This window comes from Drosophila guanche, unplaced genomic scaffold, assembly GCF_900245975.1.
Source record: "Drosophila guanche unplaced genomic scaffold, DGUA_6, whole genome shotgun sequence".
Lineage (NCBI taxonomy): Eukaryota > Metazoa > Arthropoda > Insecta > Diptera > Drosophilidae > Drosophila > Drosophila guanche.
The window spans coordinates 1,865,279-1,885,523 of record NW_022995747.1 but is presented as its reverse complement, the minus strand read 5'-3'; the positions used below and the strand labels follow the sequence as shown (position 1 = coordinate 1,885,523).

Below are 20,245 nucleotides of genomic sequence, written 5' to 3'. Positions count from 1 at the left end.
GAAAGAAATCCCTTTTGGATTCCTTGTGCAAACAGGATTGTCAGGACTGACAGGACTGCTGTGTCCTGTACCTGATAAAAACCACAGCGGGTGTGAAATTTCACGGATTAACTGAGGAAGTCTACCTGGAAATCGATTGTAGAAGTCCATGCTCCCTGCGCACTTGTGTTTGTCCGTTGTGGGCCTTTCCCTAGATCATCTTGAAACAGCAGATGATGTCCTGGCTCGAGTCACAAAGGGAATACGACCCATGGGTGGTCCATCCACCTGTAGCCTCTCACCTGAATGATGAGAAGGTGCAAAAATGCCGCCCGCTCGACCATCCTCGGGGTGTTAATTGCCCGAACACTTGACCCTGTGCCCCTGCAGCTGCAGCTGGTCGGCGGGGAATGCAGTGGGACAGCGGGACAGAGCTCTCTGAAAGAATGAAAGTCCTTGTCATTGAAGTGTCCGGGGTAATCGTCGCCCCGCTGTGCTCTGCCGCACTCGAAATGTAAACGCAAAATGCAAACTACAAAAATGTTTGCTTTGTTTTATTAGCTTCAGCAACCGGGCCTGGGTCTGGGCCACCCGTTGGTCCATTGTGTTTTTGCATTCCATGAAGTGCAGAGGTGCAGCAGGCAGGTGCGCAGTCCACAGGAGTCCAACTGATCTCTATCTGAGCGAGATGCCTCCATGATTTTGCACAATGCAGCACAATGTACATTATTGCACATTGATCAGAGTTTTGTGTTTATCTCTGGGTAACGTTTTCCGGGGTTGCAAATAGTCAGGGAGCGGCAGACGCGTATGTGTTTAGCTCTCAGGGAGTGCAAATTATCTGCAGCTCAGTGATGTGTGTAGATAATTGACTTGATTTTGATGGACAGCCAGGAGCGGCGATGGCAGACTGTGTACCGGATGGAGGGATCAACAAAGGGACTGCGAAGCGTTGCAAAAATTGAACATGAAAATGGGAATAGCAGACAGAGAGTTTCTTTTTTAACGAAACTTATTTAAGTACTAAGTAATGTTCCAATTCTATTTACATATTCCTGGACTGATTATACATAATTTGTGCATTCCAATCCCCGGTAGATATGTACTTTCCATTCTATAGCTTTTCCACTGGCTAAAATATAAATAAATTCGATTTGGATCCATTTTATATTCCGATTTGTTATTCTCGAGACAAGTAGCCCCCTGCTAAACACCTACTCCTAACCCACTGAATCTACAATAAATACATGGCACAAATGTATGTACATACATACATATATGTTTGGGGTCTGCACAGTGGCGTACATCTGTACATATTTACAAATAGGGTCACGGCTGTTTAGTCTACGTCTTCGGCGTCTTCCTTAAGCGTTTTGTTTCGCCTTCACGAGAGGAGGGCACTGGGAGAGGCACCGTCTGAGGCTGAGCCACAGGCCTGTCAGCGAGTACCAAAGTATTGATTTATTTAAATGGTTGCATTGAGAGCATAATTTATGCACAACGCCAGCCAAAACCTCAAGGCAATTAATTTACACCGAGTGCCGATTGCCGAGTGGGGGAAGCAAACTACAATAAGAAGAGAGAGAGAGAGAGAGAGAGAGAAGTGCAGCGGGGCTGGGCCAGAGGAAGAACTCGCGAGTTCAAATTCTATTTATAGAATAGAAAGTAAGTAAATGCAAATAGGGCAATGGATACTTGCAGGAAAAGGCAGCTGAATATGTTCATAAAGAGTAAAGAAGATCTCCAGATCCCCTATTTAGATGTCTCCGTATTTTATGGGCTGATCAGTGTCCAGTTTATGGCCTTTTAATGAAGGGATCGCTCGCTCTCTCCCTCCCCCTTTCCCATTTCTTAAGCAGACCACACAGATGGAAACCGAAAATCATGCTGGAGGATGCTCAGAGAGACACACAGACAGAGGAGGGGCTGCAGCTCCATCCATCCTTCGTTTCGACTCATTCTAGAGTTACCTGAATGAATGACGGCGCCTGGGTTTCAATTTTCGTTGTTTTGTTTTGTAAATCTGACAGCAGAGAGATGAGGATGGTTGTAGCATGAGAATCCTTCTTCTACTTCGCTTGGATGAGTGCATTTTCAGTGGAAACCCAACCCTAAGCCCAAGCCCCAAAGACCACAAGTGCTCCATAAGTCCAACAAGATTGTTCGTTTGCTCAAGTGCCTTTTCACGCCCCGAATCATGGAATGAAAAGTACGAAAATGGAATGAAACCAACTTGAACAAAGCGGCTTTTGTGGCGACTCCACCAAGCCCCCATTATCCCCTTCCCACACTCTCTCTCTCTCTCTCTCAAAACACAATGTGACGTCCTTTTGTGGCCCCTCCCTCCCTCTCTCTGTCGTGCACTCAAGTTACAATTTGATTTCTGATTCCGTTTGGCCGCTGTTCTCTTTTGCAGTCCGTGCAGTCGTTCGTGTCTGCAGTTTGTTGTAGTTTGTTTTGCTTCGTGCCCCTTGGCCAGGCCAAAGTTTTATTTATAATGCACACAAGACAGAGACAGAGACAGACAGAGCGAGAGAGAGAGAGAGAGAGAGTGGCAAAGCGGACAGCAGCTTATAAATAATTCAGGCAATGCCCCCCATGCCTGCCCCAGGAGGTGCCCCATGGCCATAGACTGCCTTGAGGCGGGATTGAACTTTGACAAGACACGGGTTCTGCCTCTGGCATGGGGAATACTCATATGAGACGCTGCAGAAGGAGGAGTTGTTCGGTCTGTCTGGGACTCTCACCTGCACTGAAATCCATCAAAAGATACGTGAGAATCATGCAAAGTTTTTATTTATAATCAACGAAATGTAATCAAAGAGATAGCTCTTGGGGTTCATCTTTGGATCTATATTATTCCACATTTGTGTAGAATTATTGCAACATCGACTTGGGATCTTTCTGCTTCAAATCTTCAGCTTTTAGAGTATGATCGACTTGAAAGTATTCTGACACATAAAAGTGGAATCACTGAGGTACAGGTACATAAATAATTCCCCTGGGGAGCTTCCTCCTGACTCCCTTCTTGTCTTGTCTTCCTACCAAACTTTTGCCATGTGAAATCGCAACATCTTGGATGCTTATCGTCGCGTTTCGGCGGCGCATGCGCAGTTTTACGCTTAACCCAGATTTCGCATGATGTTCGTGCCGCCTGGGCCTGGGTATTGGTGGATTGCGTGGCATGTTGCATTTTTTTTGTTGCCTCTGCCTTTTTGTCAGGTGAAAATTGAGGTGAAAGGCGGGTGCTGAGGTGCTACTGTTTTGGGGGAATAGTGAGATTTTACTTTCCGATTTGGCCCATTTGGTAGTTGGGTAAACGCCGATTAACTCAATTTGTATTCATTATGTGATGATCGGTAGTTGGCATTTATTAAGTCGTTAAGATACAATGTTTTTATTACAATTTTGTTGCTCGTTTGGTGAAATTTATAGATAGATCTCTTTCTTTCCCTTTATCTATTTTTATTCCCATTTTATTCCATTTAAATCGCTTTTTCCCCACTTGATTTATGTTGTAAAAGGGCACACAGCATGAGGGTTCCTATAATATCTCATTGACTACTTTATATATCTCACATTTCAATAAATATGTCCATACAATCCATTGCAATGATCTAAATTTTCGCTTCTTTAAAAATGTTTTCAATTGAGAAATTCTCAGCCCCCCAACCCAAAAATAGATACCGAACCCAAACAATTTAATTAAATTGTTATGAATGGGTTTTCATTTTCCATTACCCCGCTGGCCTGTCTTTTAATTGAGTTTTAGTTTTGTTTTTGGTAAAAACAATTGAAATTTTCTTTTCTCTTTTTTATTATTCAATTATGCTCTCGAGCGTAGCAGTTTCTTTGGTTAACGCAAAAGGAAAACTATTCGTGGAGAGAGGAAAAATCCAACCGTTTTGCGTTTCCAATTTGTATTCCAGAGTTGAGCCGAAAATTTCCCTATTCGATTCCTTGTCTTGGTTATCAATTAGGCACACATTCGATTCGATTTTTGTTTTTCTTTTTTGGGATGAACGCAGCGACCAGCCAGCAGACCCATTCCTGCTTCCAGACACGCTCCTCTATGCCAAGGGGCACTAATCTGTTTATGGCTGCCACATTCTATTAATATTCTCTTTCTATTATTTTTTTTTTCAGCGGGTTGGGGAGAGACTCTGTTAAAGTGTTGGAAACTTTATGGATTCCATTTCCCCGCCGCTCGAGGGAAAAAACTTTAACCGAATTGACTTTGAGTCATAATTTAAAATATTTTAATGATTGAGGAATGCATTGGGTCCAGAAGCACTTGAAGAAGGTTGCACATTTCCACATTTTTCATTATTCAAATTGGAAAATATGAAAATTCTCAACCCCTCCAACCCGCTTCTATTCGACAATTTTTCAATGTGAAGTTCATTGTGCATTGAGATCTGAACTGGGAATATTTATTGGCTGCATATCATTTTTTATGACACGCTCTCTGGCATTTATTAATACATTTTTATTGTTGCCTCTGTTGATTGTTATACGAGTGTACGAGGGGGGCACCCCTTGGGGTTTTATCACAAATGCAGCAACGACTGAGAGAGGCCAAATCAAACGTTTGTCCCACCGTTTGCTAGAGTTAAACAAACAAATGCCAAAAAAAAAGAAAAACAAACCCTGTTTGGGAGCCTGGCTCTGGCTCTGGCTCATCATCGAAAGGGAAATAACAAAGATCAAAGTATGCGACGACAAACAACCATCGGGCTGTAATTTGTTCCTTATTTTTAGGCTGCTGGGCTGCAGATGAATCTAGTGCATCGAATCTATCGCTCAACACCCGCTCCACAGCTCGAGGCGTTGATGGACAGCACAGCCCCTGGGTCCTGGGCCCTCGGCCTGGTTTATCCGCCATATGTTTGCCTCGAGCTCAAGCCTCTGTCTCTGTCTGGCTCTGTGTGTGATAATTTCCTCTACTCGAGAGCTCTCTGTGTGCTACGAGCACGAGTGTTGTTTGCATTTTTGTGTGTTGTGTTCTAGTTTTAATGAGTTTCCACTTACTCGAGCACCATGTTCCAGGACAATGAGTAGGTCCTTGAGGCGCCTCCTGGCGCCATTTGTCGCACAAACACATTCACGATTGTGTGTCATAATTTCTAGCTATCAGATTTCCAGTTAACCCACATTCTCTTGCGCTATCCTTATCGCCATTATCGCTGTTATCATTGCGGGAATTTCTTTGGCTATTTTTGGTTTATATTTTTACAGCGTCGACGCGCCTGCACTCATTAGTCTTTTTGCGCCTATCAATCACTCGCAAGTTTTTGGGCTTTGGGTTAATTGTTTTCCGTAAACAATAAGCAACAAATAAGGGTCCAACACACACACATGGACACATCGTTTTTGTAGCCTCCAACGAACAGATGCCGACACTCATTGAAAATGAGCCGACACTGCCACACTTCTCCTTCCCAAAATGGTACGAAGGGCAGGAATTTTCATTAGTCTGGGCCAGTCATTAGCTCTGTTTTATGATGTCTCTGCACTAAGTAGTTTTTCCTACACTCCCCCCATTCCCATGCCCCATCATATTCTGAGTAATCGAATGCCCTGTCCCGCCACTTGATGCTTTTCTGGGAATTGAATTTTGTTTTCCAATTTGCATGAAAATATTATGAGTAACAAATCTAGGGGGCAATTATTGAGCAGCGAGGAAAAACCATTCACTCAGTGAACAAGAAAATGCATTCACTTAAGAGTTGCTTATTAAAACATCTATGACACAGGCAATTTATACAGAAATTCATAATTATTTATTGCGAAAATAAATTCATTTCTTTTGGAAGGGAAATGCCATACCCATCCCTTACGTGCTCCATCAATTGGTGTAAAAATAAATATAAAATCCAATCCAATGTTGTGTATTTTTCAGAAGCTTTCTCTGTGCTTCCATTTCCCTTTTATGGGTCTGCACATTGTCTTTTATTTATGATCAACACCCATTTGTCACCTAATAAATGGGGTTAACGCGATCTTTGGACAGACTCTTAAGAGAAGCGACTAAGGAAAAAACACAAAAATGAGTAAAACATGATTGGGAATGTTTTCCTACTTTAATCATGTAATTATAGAAAGAAATATATTATAGAAATATTAAAGAAAAGTCGATTCGAATTCTGAATTATTTTAATTTGAACTCTGTTCGCTGTGACCCCCAAGAGCCCTTCGTTATCCAAGAGCCAAAAAGTCTCTCAAAGTCTCGGCGACATATGCGCCAAAAAAGGAGAAATCAGCTTACAACAAAAACTAAAAAACAAAAACATACAACAAAGAATTTATGTATATATAATACACACACTCTCTTGAAAAAACTTGGCCGAGGCTCTTCATGATTTTGCGTTAAACGGCGGCGGGCGTGTTAAAAATAAATACACATTCATTTTTTTTGTTGTGTTTTTTATTTTGGTACTTTCAACATTTTGTGACGCGTTGTGTAAAGTCTGACGCGTGTGACATTTGGCGCTGGAAAGCTGACTTTTGGAGCAGGTTTCCACCGTGCCAGTGGAGGCGACGAGGCTGAACGTGGGGCATGACAAGTTTTTTCTTGCAGGAGTTTCTTCTTGTATTTTGAATGCGATTTTATTGTTTTCTTTGGGCCAGAGCAGAAGCTGAGTGTGTGTGTGCCTTTGGGGTGTGCAGAATCTGTATCTGCAGCTGCAGCTGTAAGATTATTTTACAAGGAGGGTTGCATGCGTCGTCTGACATCTGCAGCGTCTGTGTGTTTTTGGGGGCGCATTAATTGGACGTGTTCTGTGTTCTGTCTGCCCCTCGTACACTCGTGCACATATGGATAATATTTTCTGCTAATTTTAGTCCAAAATGAAAGCCCATACAGATGAGTGATACAAGTCTTATCTGAGCACCTTAACAAGCCCCAAACATGGGCCACGAACATGTAAAATGATTATCAGACTTCGTGCATTCGCTTCGCCTTAATGTAGGGCTCAAGTTGTCAGCATTTTGCTTGGTGGCCTGTGACTCTAAGCCTATTAGAGACACCTTGCCCCGGCCTTTGTGTGTTGCCCCGCTTCTATGAGAAGGAAGGTGTGGCTCAGTTCTTTAAGTACTTTATAATTAACAGCATTTACATCAGTTATTAATGAGTTTTTTCTCTCTCCCTTTGCAGCATACATCGCTGACTATTTTCCTGCCCTCAACGAGTTCTCCACTCACACTGTGATACGACCACAAGTGCAGCATGCCCACACACAGCAGGATCTGCAGAGCACACTGGATGCAGCGGTGAGTAGTCGTCGGTTCTACAAGGATAATTTGTGTGCTTTATAGGGAGTGATGAATGGAGATAGCAACTAAATGCAGCCACAAGTTGTAGTAGTTTGGGGAGAAATAAGGAAAGAAATAAATTTTATTTTTGCGTTCACGGAGATTCTCTTTTTGAATTTTCGCTTGTGCGACTGCAGAACACATCTCGAAGCAAGGGCCTTAGAGTATCTTTATAGTACTAAATGCAGTCACAATTTGGAGAAAGATTAAAGAAATTCATTTTATTTTTGCATTCACGGAGATTCTCTTTTTGAATTTTCGCTTGTGCAAAGAAACAAATCTCACAGCAAGGACTTTAGAGTATCTTGAAATATCCACCACTAATGACAATTTCTAATTATATTATAAACCGAAAGTAAATGGAGAAAAACTCCCCCAAAATATTTTAAATTTAGCTCAAAAGTGCCGCAGGTCAGGGCAGGGCTAATCAGAATAAAACCAAAAGGAAAGACCCCACGCGGCGTAGAAATTGCACGCGAAATATTAAATTACAGCCAGGAGTAAGGGGCAAGGGTGCGGTGACCAGGCCAAACCCTTTTGTTAATTAGTTTCAACAAGCATCCATTTCATCCACCAGCCACACACACATAAAGTTGGCAGAGAGAGAGAGAGAGAGTCCCTGCGGCGTGGCAGGACTTTACACATTCGCACCTTCGTGTAGCCCCACGCCCACAATTTGCATGGAAATGTGGCATAAAGTAAACGCTGGTTGGAAAATGTCTTAATCTCGTTATCGTTATCTTCCATTCCATACCCGCAGGATGGCCTGCACACGCCACACATTAGTCTGAGCTACAGCCACGAGGGCAAGCGGGTGCAAGTGGACTTGCAGCGCAATGATCGCCTGCTGCCCGACTCACACTTTCTGCGCTATCAGAACTCCAGCAGAGGAGCGGCAGGAGGAGCTGCTGCACCAGGAAGCCATGTGGTGCGTAATTTCACCAAGACTGAGGTTGATTTATGCCACTATCAGGTAAGTTATGCCCAGCCATACATTTCCGTCCCCAATCTCCTCAATAATTTGCATTTGGTTTAATCACAGGGTCACATACGCGGCCAACCGGACTCCACTGTGGCTCTGTCCACCTGCGGCGGCGGACTGAATGGCATCGTCTTCGATGGCCAGCAAACCTATTTTATTCATCCCCATGTCGATGGCTCTGGCCGACTGCAGGACGAACACTATCTGCTACGGTAAGCATTGGCTACAGGATTTAAGCAGAGGATGGGGCTATAATTTAATGAACGGAATGTGGCAAGTGGCAAGAGCAGCAAGAGAAGAGTTTATCTTAGCAAGCAGAGAAAAGCTTCAACATTTGCTGAGTTATCGAAGAGTTGAAGATGAAAATATTGTTTAGCGTTCAAGAAACTCCAGCAATTGAAACTTAAATGTTAAAATTCGTGGTATGTGGCTAAAGTTTGATGCCCAAAAATATTAATTAAATATTGTTTCGAATTCCAAAGAATTATCCAAATAAATTTAGAACTTTGCTTAAACATTGAGAAATGAATGGCCTTAAATGTTGCCTTAAAAATTTATATAATTTATTCCCAAACGATCTGTTCATGGCAACACCTCAAGATAGTCATTGATTCTTTGCTGTATTCATCTCTAAATATTGTTTCTGCTGCTCCTTTCTCAACTGCTGATAGCTGGGCAACCAAAATCAAATCTTTCGATCCATATTCGTGGCGCTTATCTAATCAGCGAGCGTCTGCTGTGCCGCTGTGCCGCTGCGAAATGTTGTTTGCTCACTTGTCGAGCCCCGTAAATGTTTATGTTTTAAGGGGTCAAGGCGCAGAGCACAGAGCGCAGGCGGGGGAATGGGGGTTTGCTGGCCAAATATTTGCCTATTTGTGGGCCACAAATATTTGCTTTAACTGGAACCCAAGCAATAGAACAGAAACGAAACGAAGCGACTGCCCAGCCACTTCCGTTATTAGTGGACAGGAAAATATCGAATTACCTTTTTGATTTGCTTTTACAGGCACGCAGACATGCATCCGCAGAATGCTACCTGTGGCTACGACAGCCACAAGGACAACCACAGCAAGGATGACAAGGAGAAAGCTTCACTGCCGCCACATCGATTGGCTGGCGATGAATTCCAGCGCATGTTGCTGCGAAAGCGACGCCAGGCCGATGACAGCCGTCAGCTGATTCGAGGTCCGTACAATGCCAACAAATACTCGAGCTACGTGGAGCTGGTCATTGTGGTGGACAACAAGGTGTACAAACACTTTGGGGAGAGCACCAAGAAGGTGCACGAACACTGCAAGAATCTGGCCAACATTGTGAATGCAGTAAGTCGAAGGTCCAACCAGTTACAAACCTCAGCTAATGCTCCTTTTTGTACTCCCCAGTTGTATGTTCCTTTGAACATTTTTGTGGCCCTGGTGGGCGTGGTCATATGGAACGAATCGAACGAGATTGAGTTCTCCAGCGATGGAGATGTGACGCTGAGAAACTTTCTGAATTATCGCAGCACCAAACTGGTGCTGGAACATCCCAACGATAATGCCCAGCTGCTGACCAAGGAAACCTTCGCCGGTGGTGTGGTGGGCAAGGCCCTGAAGGGTCCCATCTGCACGTATGAGTACTCGGGTGGTGTCAGCATGCAGCATAGTCCTGTCACCGCGATGGTGGCCACCACAATGGCACACGAGATGGGACACAACTTTGGCATGGAGCATGACTCCCCGGACTGCCACTGCCCGGATGAAAAGTGCGTAATGGCCGCTTCCAGCACATCGGTGGTGCCTGTCAGCTGGAGCAGCTGCAGCATCGATCAACTGACGATCGCCTTCTCGCGCGGCATGAACTATTGTTTGAGGAACAAGCCGGAGCGGCTCTTTGACTCGCCCACCTGCGGCAATGGATTCGTGGAGCCCGGCGAGCAGTGCGACTGCGGCCTGCCCGAACACTGCCGGAATAGTTGCTGCAATGCCACCACCTGCATGCTGCACACGAATGCCTCGTGTGCCACGGGCGAGTGCTGCGACCTGGACAAGTGCCGGCCCAAGCTGGCGGGCAGCGCCTGCCGCGAGGCCGAGAACGAGTGCGATCTGCCGGAGTACTGCACCGGGGAGTCCGAGTACTGTCCCACGGATGTCTATCGGCGGGATACGGAACCCTGCGATGGGGGACAGGCCTACTGTTTCCACGGCAACTGCCGCTCCCATGCCAATCAGTGCCGCATTCTGTGGGGACCCACGGGGGACAACTCGGTGCATTGCTACCACAAGAACATGGAGGGCTCGCGGCTGGGCAACTGCGGCTACAATCGCCTCAACAAGACGTTCGTGCAGTGCGAGGCGAGGCACGTGAACTGCGGCATGCTGCACTGCAATCATCTGAATGAGCGTCTCGAGTTCGGCATGGAGTCGGCGGCCGTGCTGTCCCACTCCTACGTCAGCCACGACCGCAAGATTGTCGCCTGCCGCACGGCGCTGGTGGATCTGGGACTGCAGACCACCGATCCGGGACTGGCGCCAAACGGCGCCAAGTGCGGCGAGGACATGATGTGCGTGGATCAGCGTTGTCTGCCCGTCGAGCAGGTGCGACAGCGCGGCATGGGCACACCCTGTCCGGACGATTGCAGCGGAAATGGCATCTGCAACAGTCGGGGACACTGCCACTGCGATGTGGGCTTTGGCGGCGAATCGTGCGCCAAGGCGGGCTCCGGCGGCTCCCAAGACAGCGGCCCAGCCACCGATCCGAATGGTGAGTGCTGCACAAAGACTTTTGTCGGGTTAAAGCTAACTTTTTGTTTCCTTTTCAGGTGCTTTGAGCCTCAAGCGTTTCCTCTGTGTGCTGTTCTTCATGGTGCTGCCAACGGTTGGTGCCTTCTGGCTGTTTTATCACTGCTACAAGAATGGAAAGTTCAGCGGGGGAAAGCTAGCTGACAATATGTATGTATCGACCTCCACGTCCTACAGCAGCGGCTGCCACCCTAGCAGCAGCAGCAGCAGCAGCAGCAGCTGCGTAGCACCCGCACCCACAACCACAACCACACCCATGCCCATACCCTCCACTAACACTGCACCCAATCTAACCACTGCCCCTGCCACCATCACTAACATACACGCCACATTGCCGAGAGTACTCAAGTCCAGCAGCAGCAGGAGCAGCGGCAGCCCGGTCGCCGTGCATCCGCGTCCGCCCTGTGTGCCCAGGAGTCAGAGCAGCTACGTGGTGCAGCCTTTGGCGGCCACTATGCGGCGTAAGCTCTCCACGCCGCAGTTGCAACAGCACACGAACAACAACAACAATAACACAGAGTCACTGAACAATAACAACAGCAGCAACCACACGACCAGCAGCAACAACACACTGAGACGCAAGCTGGACATCACGGCACCGCGTCTGCATGCAACCACAAATCCTCTGGCACTCACCGAAGGCGCCACGTACATACAGAGCGACCCCGCGAGGTGCGCCAAATACTAATCACAGCAAAAAACATGAAACTATAAACAGATTATACAAGTTGCAAGCCACACAGCAACACGCACAACAAAACACAAAACACAAACAAAACCAAATGCTGCATGACTTTTGAGCCTTGGCTTTTGGCATTTCGAGTGCGACTTTTACGATATTCCTGGCAGATTGTAGGGCATATAATTATTTCAATCAACGGAGTGTTGTAAAGTTCTTTAGTTGAGTGAGACATTAAGGCCAGAAGGTACTTTTATTATTGATTGGTTTGAGGGTTACTTACAAGGATCTGTTACGCATACCCTTACCTAGAAGAGAACACAACAGAAACAGAACCCTAGGCAGATTGTCATTTCTATGAGAGTTTCTCAATTCATTTCATAAGTAAATATCACAAGAAAACAGCCAATATTTTTATTAATTTATAGAATTTGAATATTCAATTTTAAACTTAAGATAAGAAAAAGTATCACCCAATGCCAATAATGTTGATTCGTGTTCACAAAGCCAATTCTAACAAATTCTTAATCCGCCAAACTCGAATTTAGCATCCACTTGTCATGTACATAGTTTTGCGTTATTCTCTTGCATTCTCTCTTAGAACATGCTCTTGTGCATCCCGAGTCCAGCAGCACGAAATGTTAAGAGAAAAATCGTGAAAATAGTTAGAAAATGTTGAATTTTAAAAAGAAGAACTAAAATTAGTAGAATGAAAAGGATTCACTGCCATATATGGGTACTCCCCACTGCCATATAATTGTAGAATTAATCAAGCGAATATATAGTATAGATGGATAACTTTAAGTCAGCGCCAGGATATCCACAGAGTTCGGTGCACCGAAGAAACAACTTTTCCCCAAAGCTAACCAATCACCCCCACCCAACTCCTTCATCCCTGCACTCGTTTTTTGTGCCTTAACTAAGCACTAACTAAAAAAAACTGCCTTAAATGTAATGTGTTTGTAATGTTTGTTGCCCCCTTGCCTAGTTTTATTTGCTTTTTGTTTTGTACGCACGTTTGAATAAATAATGTTTTTTATGTTTTAATGGTGTTGGTCTTGTTTTTGCCATTGCACTTGCATGTAACTCTTTTACTTACTATAAGCTTGTGTTCGTATCCTTGACACTTGTCCTGCCCTGCCTTGGTGTTGGTTTTGTTGCCACTCTGCACGATGCTTCTGTTTTTTTGGTATGTTAAACACACTCAAATATCCCCCAAAACACTCAAATATTCGCCCCCGTTTTCCATTATGTTTATTTTTGTTAATCCTTTATTTCGACATCCTTGCAGCTTGAAGACCTCGGGCGCTGGGCCGAGCAAACCCAACGCCTCGCGCAACAATCAGAATGGCAGCGGACCACCGCCGGGCAATGGACTGCCCAAGTCAACGCCCAGCAGCACTGATGACATGAACTCGGCACTGTTGAAGTCGCCGAGCGACTCCAATGATCCCAGCGCCGGCGCTGGTATGTTTGGCAAGTTCCAGGGATTCACCTTGAGACCGCTGAACGCCACCTCGCCGGCGAGCAACTACAGTGGGCCGAATGTGGCCTTTGTGCAGCCCACGGTGCAGCAGGATAATGGAGTGCCACAGCGCATGGCGCCGCCACCACCAGCGGCCAAGGGGGAGACTGTTCCAGCCACGTCGCCGGAGAGCGGCAAGAGCGGCGCCACTTGGCCCAGAGCAGCGCCTGCACTGCCGCCACCTAATCCTGGTTCTACAGCTCGCCCGATTATCTCCAAGCCCGTGCTGGACTCGAGCACGCGGACGCTGGTGCCACTGAAAGGCAGCACCGAGGATTTGTCACCCCAACGACAGGCACCCGCGCCTCCCGTGCCACTGCATGTCGATCCCAAGTTGAATGTGAAGCGGGACGGCACCATACGCCGCTTTGCCTCGTTCCTCAAGAAGGAGGATAAGAAGGAGCCGCCCAAGGAGAAGACCTACATCGATCGGGAGCGCCTGCGTACGCTGGAGATATCCGCACCCATGCCCGTGCCGGCGGCCCCACAGACAGAGTCCTCAAACTCCGATTCGGAGACAACGCCACGCGAGGAGGAGACCAAGAATCTGGTGAAGCGCGCACAGTCGATGCGTTCGCCCACGAAGAAGGGCGTGCCCCTGCAGTCATTTGGCTCCATGCGCTCGCCACCCGGACTGCCACGACCCAAGAGTCAAGCGAATAGCGCTGGAGGCGGCGCTTCTTCGCGTCCCAAGTCGCCGCCACCTCGTCCACCGCCGGTGGTGAAGAAAACAAATTCTGTCAGCTCCTCCGGCTACCAGCGGCCAGTCATGGCATCCAACCAGCTAACGCCCGAGAACACCTACGACGACTGCGAGTGTGTGGAGACACGTGCATCCACAGACGACATTTACTCGGTCATCGACGAGATACCGCCGGCGGCACAGACGCTCAAGCGCAGCGATCTGGTGGCCAGTTTGGCCAGCAACGGCAGCGCCGACATGGGGCTGCTGGGCGAGATTGTGAACGAGTTTGAGAAGCTCAACGGGGACTCCATCTACTCGGGCAAGCCAGCGGCAACAGCCACAACAGCGGAACCCACAACCGTGGAGGCACCACGAAGTCCACAGCGTCCCGCGCCGCCCAAGCCGGCGAGCAGCGTGATTGCCATGGCAGAGGATAAATCTGTAGCGGCTGCTGCTCCCACATATCTACGCTCCACGGCGGTCAATGCACCCGTGGCACGTGTGGCACCCACACTCTCCGACATATCCCCGTCGCGTGCCTTCTCCAGCTTCAAGCCAGCGCAGGCAAACAGCAGCAAAGCGACACCTGCGCCAGTTGTGGTGCTGCCAAAGAGAACTGGCAGCAGCATTGGCCAGTCGACGCGTCCCAAGTCCTTCATGAAGAGCACAGCAAAAACACTGCCAAATGGAACGACAGCCGCGCCATCGGCCACAATACAGAAACCCAAACCGCTCTCGGCCAAGCCATCATTCAGCGGTGCCTTGGGCAAGCGAGGCCCGGGCGGAGCAGCCTCAACGATAGCGCCCACGCCGCCCACAGTGAAGGCAGCCGCTGGGGCTGGCTCAGCGACGCCAAAGTCCAACATTGCATCGCTGACTCAGCGCTTTGAGGCGAGCAAGTAGATTAAGGAATAAGCTAAACTTTTAAGTTAAGAAACGATCAAATTTTATTTGGCACTGACTACGACAACGACGAAGCGAAGATGATGATGATGATGATGGGTGCTAGGAGCGTCGTTTTAAATTCATTCCTCTACCGATGTGTGTCCCCCCAATTAGTTAGTTGTTAAGGCTTGACTACTCCACTCACTGTGCTAAGTATAAGTACTATATGTATCTCAATGATTAATGTTTAAGCTCTGCATGTGAAGTGTTTTAGTTGTAGGATTTAGCGTTATGTATGTCTGTATATTATATTCTCTTCTACTCTCTATCGTAATCCCCCATCAATGTATTTATACGCTATATACTCTATATATATATATATGTATGCTTTTGTAAATAAAAACCAAAGAAGTTCAATTGTCACAACAAATGCACCGCCTAAATGTGCTAACCGGTACAGTCGGAAAGTGCATGGAAAAGAAAAACGAAAAAATAGCGAAAATCAATTGTAATTGTCTCAATGTTTGAATGTATTATGTTGTCTATCCCCCCCTATATATTAAAAGCCGATATCAAACAAGTAAATAAGTCCGACGTTATGTTGAAATATATATTTAACGAAAAGTAAAATGCAAAAGTTGTGTTTAATTTTTATAGCGCCATAAACTTGTATGGTGTGACCATCTGCGTCAAACTGCGCGTTAGTGTATTATTCTTACCGCCTTCTGGCAAGCGTTAGTGTATTTATTCTGAAAAACAAAAATGAGCGCACGAAAGGTAAACAATTTGAATTTAGCTTATTTAAAGCCATTAATACACTAGTAAATGCATAGAAAACATGGATAACCAGCGCTTTCAGCGAGTTTAACCTGACGCCGACCACCGTCGATTCGGAGGGAGCACCAGCCAAACGCACGCGAAGTGCACCAAGCGCGGCAACCAAAACTCGGAGTAAACAAAATGGAAATTCAACGCTTACGCTGCCCACCGCCTCAGTGGATCTGACGGCAGATAAAGATGATGATAAAGAAGAATCTGAGGGCTGCAGACAACCGCCACCAACGCTTAGGGCCAACTGGATGGATAGTTTTTCCCCCACGAGCAGCGAGGAGCTGGCGGTGCATTCGAAGAAAATTGGTGAGCTGCGCGATTGGCTGCGCCACTGCGAGGCTGTGCGGAGGAAGGCGCCCGCACAGATGTGTCTGCTAACTGGACCAACAGGCGCTGGAAAGACGGCCACACTGCGTGTGCTCGCCAAGGAATTTGGATATCAACTCCAAGAGTGGATAAATCCAGTGGATTGTGAGGTTGTCAATGCGCTGGGCGATCAACGCAATGGCGAATCGTATACGGGTTCCCATCTGGAGGCTTTTAGGAGTTTTCTGCTGCGTGCCTCGCGTTACAAATCGCTGCTGGATGCGCAGAATAAGCGACTGCTGCTGGTTGAGGACTTTCCCAACATTCTGCTCAGCGATTCCGAGGCTAACTTTGATGAATTGCTGGAGTAAGTAGCCCAACGAAAACATTCCTGAACTGCTAATAATATGACCCCCTTTGCAGGCAATACTCAGAGTCTGGAAAGTCCCCTTTGGTGTTCATCGTAGCCGATGCCAAGTCGCGTGGCCTCAACATCAGCTACAAGCTATTCCCGGAGCAAGTAAAGGCCAAACATCGCATCGAACACATAAGCTTCAACTCAATAGCAGCTACAATAATGCAAAAATCCATGAAAACATTCTGTGCCATCATGCAGCAGAAGGAGAACAAGGCGCTGTATAAAGTTCCTCCCTCAACAGTTGTCGATTCGATTGTGGTCGGTGCGCAGGGCGACATACGCAATGCGCTGATCAATCTACATCTCAGCTCCATGAAGGGCGTGCCCAACATGCCCACCAAAGAACTGAACGTGAGCGTTGCCAGCAAGGGACGCAAACGCAAGACGCAGTCAACACTGAAGTCAATTGGGCGCGATGAGTCCATTACCGTGATGCATGCTCTAGGTCGTGTTATGAATCCAAAGTGTAAGTACTTTTAGCTGTAATGGAGTCCCTTAATAATTGTTTTTCTTGCAGTCACCGAGAACAAGCGCTTGCAGCACAGCCCCGAGGTCTTAACCGAAGCCTTTCGCACGGAACCGCGAAACTTTGTCAACTTTATACACGCCAATTATCTGCCGCATTTTCGAGAGATTGAGGATGTTGTGCCCGCCATTCATGATCTCGGTCTGGCAGATTGCATGCTTAACGAGTACCGTGAAGATGCGTTATCACTGATGGGTCTCAATATCGCTATACGCGGAAGTATGCTGGCAAACAGTGCGCCCGTCAGCGGTTGGATGCCCATACGCGGTCCAAAGCGAATCAATTGGCAGCCGCTGGCCACATTGGCGGAGCAGAAACTTTTGGGCACGCGATATGCAGGCACCTCAAAAGGTATTTACGCCACAGAATACAAATCCTTTGTGAAGTGCATAGCCGCGAAGAGACCTGAAGAGATGCCAACAGAAATTGAACTTTCCATAGAGGATTAGCTTAGAAGATTTTTAATTTTTAGATATTTGAGTGCCAGTGAACGTTGATTAAATTATGAAAATATATAAACACAAAAACAATTCAAATTCCATCTGTAATGTGACTGCAATTCACAATTTAACATTTTTATTCATCCACAAATGGTTTCTGTTCGCATTTATAAAAAAAAAAACATGCACTAAAATCGCTAAACGGTATGAAGCAACATCTTAAAAGGTGTTAAGTTTGTGTGGATATAAAAAAGGTTTGAAAAAAATACAATTGAAGCGTTTACACGTGTCTTAAACAACTAAACAATGATCTGTCCAGATGTTCTACCACATATTTTGAGTCATCTATTTACATAAGGAGTGGGGAGAGAGACATGTTCCTCTTTGTTGCTCACTTGCCGTTCTTTGGCTCATCACTGGAGTTGCCATCATCCTCATCCATGGGATTGGGATCGAGCAGACCGAGACGCTCCTCCTCATTGGCATGTCCGTTGAGATGTATGGGCGAACGAGACCTGGACCGACTGTGTCTCCCCTCATGGTTGCTCCGCTCTGCATGGCCATTGGCAATGTTTAGCCCTGCCACACCCATCTCGTGGGCATCGCTACTGTTCGAGGTTGTGCTGGACGTGGTGCTCGAGGTTGTGCTGCTGCTATCACTCTCGCTGTCTTCGCTGGAAGAGTCCATCGGCGTGGGCTGCTGCTGCGGGGGCTGTTGACGGGCCTGCAGCTCGCAGGCAGAACTGGCAGTGGGTGCAACCGCTGATGGAGGTGATGCCGCAGCTGCTGCTGCTGCCGCCACTGGACCCGCTGCTGTGGAGCACGAGCGAAGGAAGTGAGAACGCAAAACTAGGGGGAAAGACATGAAATATTAATTATAAATTTAAGAGTTCGCAGTCCTTGCCACTCACATTGATTCTCTCGCGTTAGCTGACGCATTTTTTCATCCAGCGAACGAATTTTGGCACCAAACTCCTTGGCGGTGTTCTGAGCCTTGGAATATCGATCCTCGATTTGCAGACACTCTTGAATGAGATCCGTTTTGTTCATTGTTTCCAGTCGCTCAATGCGTGCTCGCTCGTACACATTGGAGAACTCCTTTGAGAGGAACAGCACCTCTGTCTGGGAGCCAAAGCAATTGTCATCGGAGTCATCTTTGGGCACCTCGGACATGTGCTCCTCCATCAGGAAACGATTCGTGTTGTAGGGCACGAGCAGCGAACGTGAACGGAGCAGCTTGGTGCGTGTGGTGGCTGTCGTTGCTCCGTGATGTATCGATGCCATATCCAGTTTCCACTGCGGACATTGGTTCTTGGTCTTTTTTGGCACCATTTTCGACTTTTTACCTCGGCGATGCTTCCTTTTGGGCATGGAATTGTGATTGGCCATGGGAGGACCACCGCTACCACTGCCTCCACCTCCACCTCCTCCATCCAGGGGCCTCTGCGACGCGCTCTCTGCAAGAAAATTCAAATCGGAAATTGTAACGGTCGCCTCTGCGTCGAATGCAGCTCTGCCTGATGCTTCGCAGCAGCAGCAGCAGCGGCAGAGAAAAAGAAAGAAAACAACGCAGGAAGATTTTCGTTTTCATTTTTCCTGAGAGGTCCTGCACCAATTTGTACCTTTTTTTACAGCTTCTGCCATTATTAATCGTACACACTGACACTCTAGACACTTTTTTTGGGCTAAAGTTTGTTTTTATTGTTTTTTTTTTAATTGCAATTTGTCGCGAATTTGTGTAGTTCGTTGCAGTGTGACCGCGGATTTATCGAACTGACATCCCGACAGACCCCCGGAATTATACCATAAATATACCATATAATTTTCAAAATATACAGTAAATATACAGTAATCTTAAAGAATATTCCACGACTTTGATCTTCTGTTTAATATTACCAGCTGGTTGGGTTTCTCAGCTTTAAAAATGTTATTTTACTCAAATCATCACTGATTCCCCACGAGATTAAATAAGTTTCATGAAATATATATATTGGAATGATTGCAAAATAGGTTTAAAATTAAAAAAGACAACCAAGAATATAGCATTAAAAGTTACGTGTGTTGGAATTTAATTTTACGTCATTTGGCAATTTGTTGCTGGCCAACCGATAGTATTGCACAGTATGGGTACTTGTGGAATACCTTATATTTAATTTCCATTTTACCAGCTGCTTTAAATATTAACAATGACTTTCTTTTAGACTAATATGCTTTTAACCTTTTCATAGGTGGTACATGGTCTATGTACATATGTATTTGAGCTATATACCGATCTAGAAACATTATCGGTATCTTTAATCTGCAAAATTTCGTTGAGATGGCTCGTCAACAGAGATTGATTTGTTTTTGTATTGATTGGTGCCAGAGATTTCCAAATATTCTTCAATTCGAGGTTAACTATTCCTCCAAAGGTACTAAATGTTGCTTATTCCGTGACAAATGTTGGGGAACAGTGCTGCTCACTTTTCGAGTTATGTTGCTGGCCCATACAAAGAATGTTGCCAACGGTTAAAACGTAAGGAATGACGGAATAGACAAATTCCCATGTTGCGAGATAAGTCTTCAAGGGACTTTTGAGAAACATGCGTATGGGAGTTTCGATACCCTATATTGTTGATTTTATGTACCTTAAAAAAAGTAAATGGAAATATCCCCAAAAGTATATAATATACCGTAAATGGACACCCTGTTTGTGTGACCACGGAATTTTCCAAATATACCGTAAATATACCGAGGGTGAAACTAGGAACTAGGTTAGCCCACTAAGCCATTGGTCCATTTTCACAATAATAAATAAAATAATAAATAAAGCTGACTTTTAATTCTTCTTTAAGATCCATAATATTTCCAATAATTATGCCACAGTTGACAGGGCGGAGAGTGAACATTAGCGGT

At 46.2% G+C, this 20,245-nt stretch overlaps 3 protein-coding genes across 4 annotated transcripts in view; 2 read left to right on the top strand and 1 right to left on the bottom strand.

Annotated features, from left to right (window-relative positions):
* LOC117583808 (disintegrin and metalloproteinase domain-containing protein 12) overlaps positions 1-15,433 on the top strand; it is a 32,692-nt gene extending 17,259 nt beyond the window's left edge. Inside the window, exons 2-8 of the mRNA XM_034272388.1 lie at positions 7,136-7,251; positions 8,054-8,266; positions 8,336-8,487; positions 9,282-9,597; positions 9,658-11,017; positions 11,076-11,205; positions 13,026-15,433. Coding sequence (XP_034128279.1) covers positions 7,136-7,251; positions 8,054-8,266; positions 8,336-8,487; positions 9,282-9,597; positions 9,658-11,017; positions 11,076-11,205; positions 13,026-14,847 — 4,109 coding nt within the window. The 3' untranslated portion in view covers positions 14,848-15,433. The remainder of the gene's footprint in view (positions 1-7,135; positions 7,252-8,053; positions 8,267-8,335; positions 8,488-9,281; positions 9,598-9,657; positions 11,018-11,075; positions 11,206-13,025) is intronic.
* Positions 15,434-15,532: 99 nt separating this feature from the next.
* LOC117583809 (cell cycle checkpoint protein RAD17) lies at positions 15,533-17,421 on the top strand. Its single transcript, XM_034272389.1, has 4 exons — positions 15,533-15,606; positions 15,663-16,333; positions 16,390-16,850; positions 16,902-17,421. Exons 1-4 carry the CDS (start codon positions 15,592-15,594, stop codon positions 17,357-17,359), a joined length of 1,605 nt encoding a protein of 534 aa, XP_034128280.1. The 5' UTR covers positions 15,533-15,591; the 3' UTR covers positions 17,360-17,421.
* Positions 17,422-17,733: 312 nt separating this feature from the next.
* LOC117583810 (protein HEXIM1) lies at positions 17,734-19,128 on the bottom strand. Of its 2 annotated transcripts, none has more exons than XM_034272391.1 (3): positions 18,973-19,128; positions 18,262-18,807; positions 17,734-18,199 (listed from the first exon to the last, which is right to left on the bottom strand). In XM_034272391.1, exons 1-3 carry the CDS (start codon positions 18,992-18,994, stop codon positions 17,742-17,744), a joined length of 1,026 nt encoding a protein of 341 aa, XP_034128282.1. In that variant the 5' UTR covers positions 18,995-19,128; the 3' UTR covers positions 17,734-17,741. The 2 variants fall into 2 exon arrangements, with proteins under 2 accessions (XP_034128282.1, XP_034128283.1); XM_034272392.1 differs by having other exon boundaries at positions 18,262-18,811; positions 18,977-19,118.
* Positions 19,129-20,245: the final 1,117 nt, after the last annotated feature.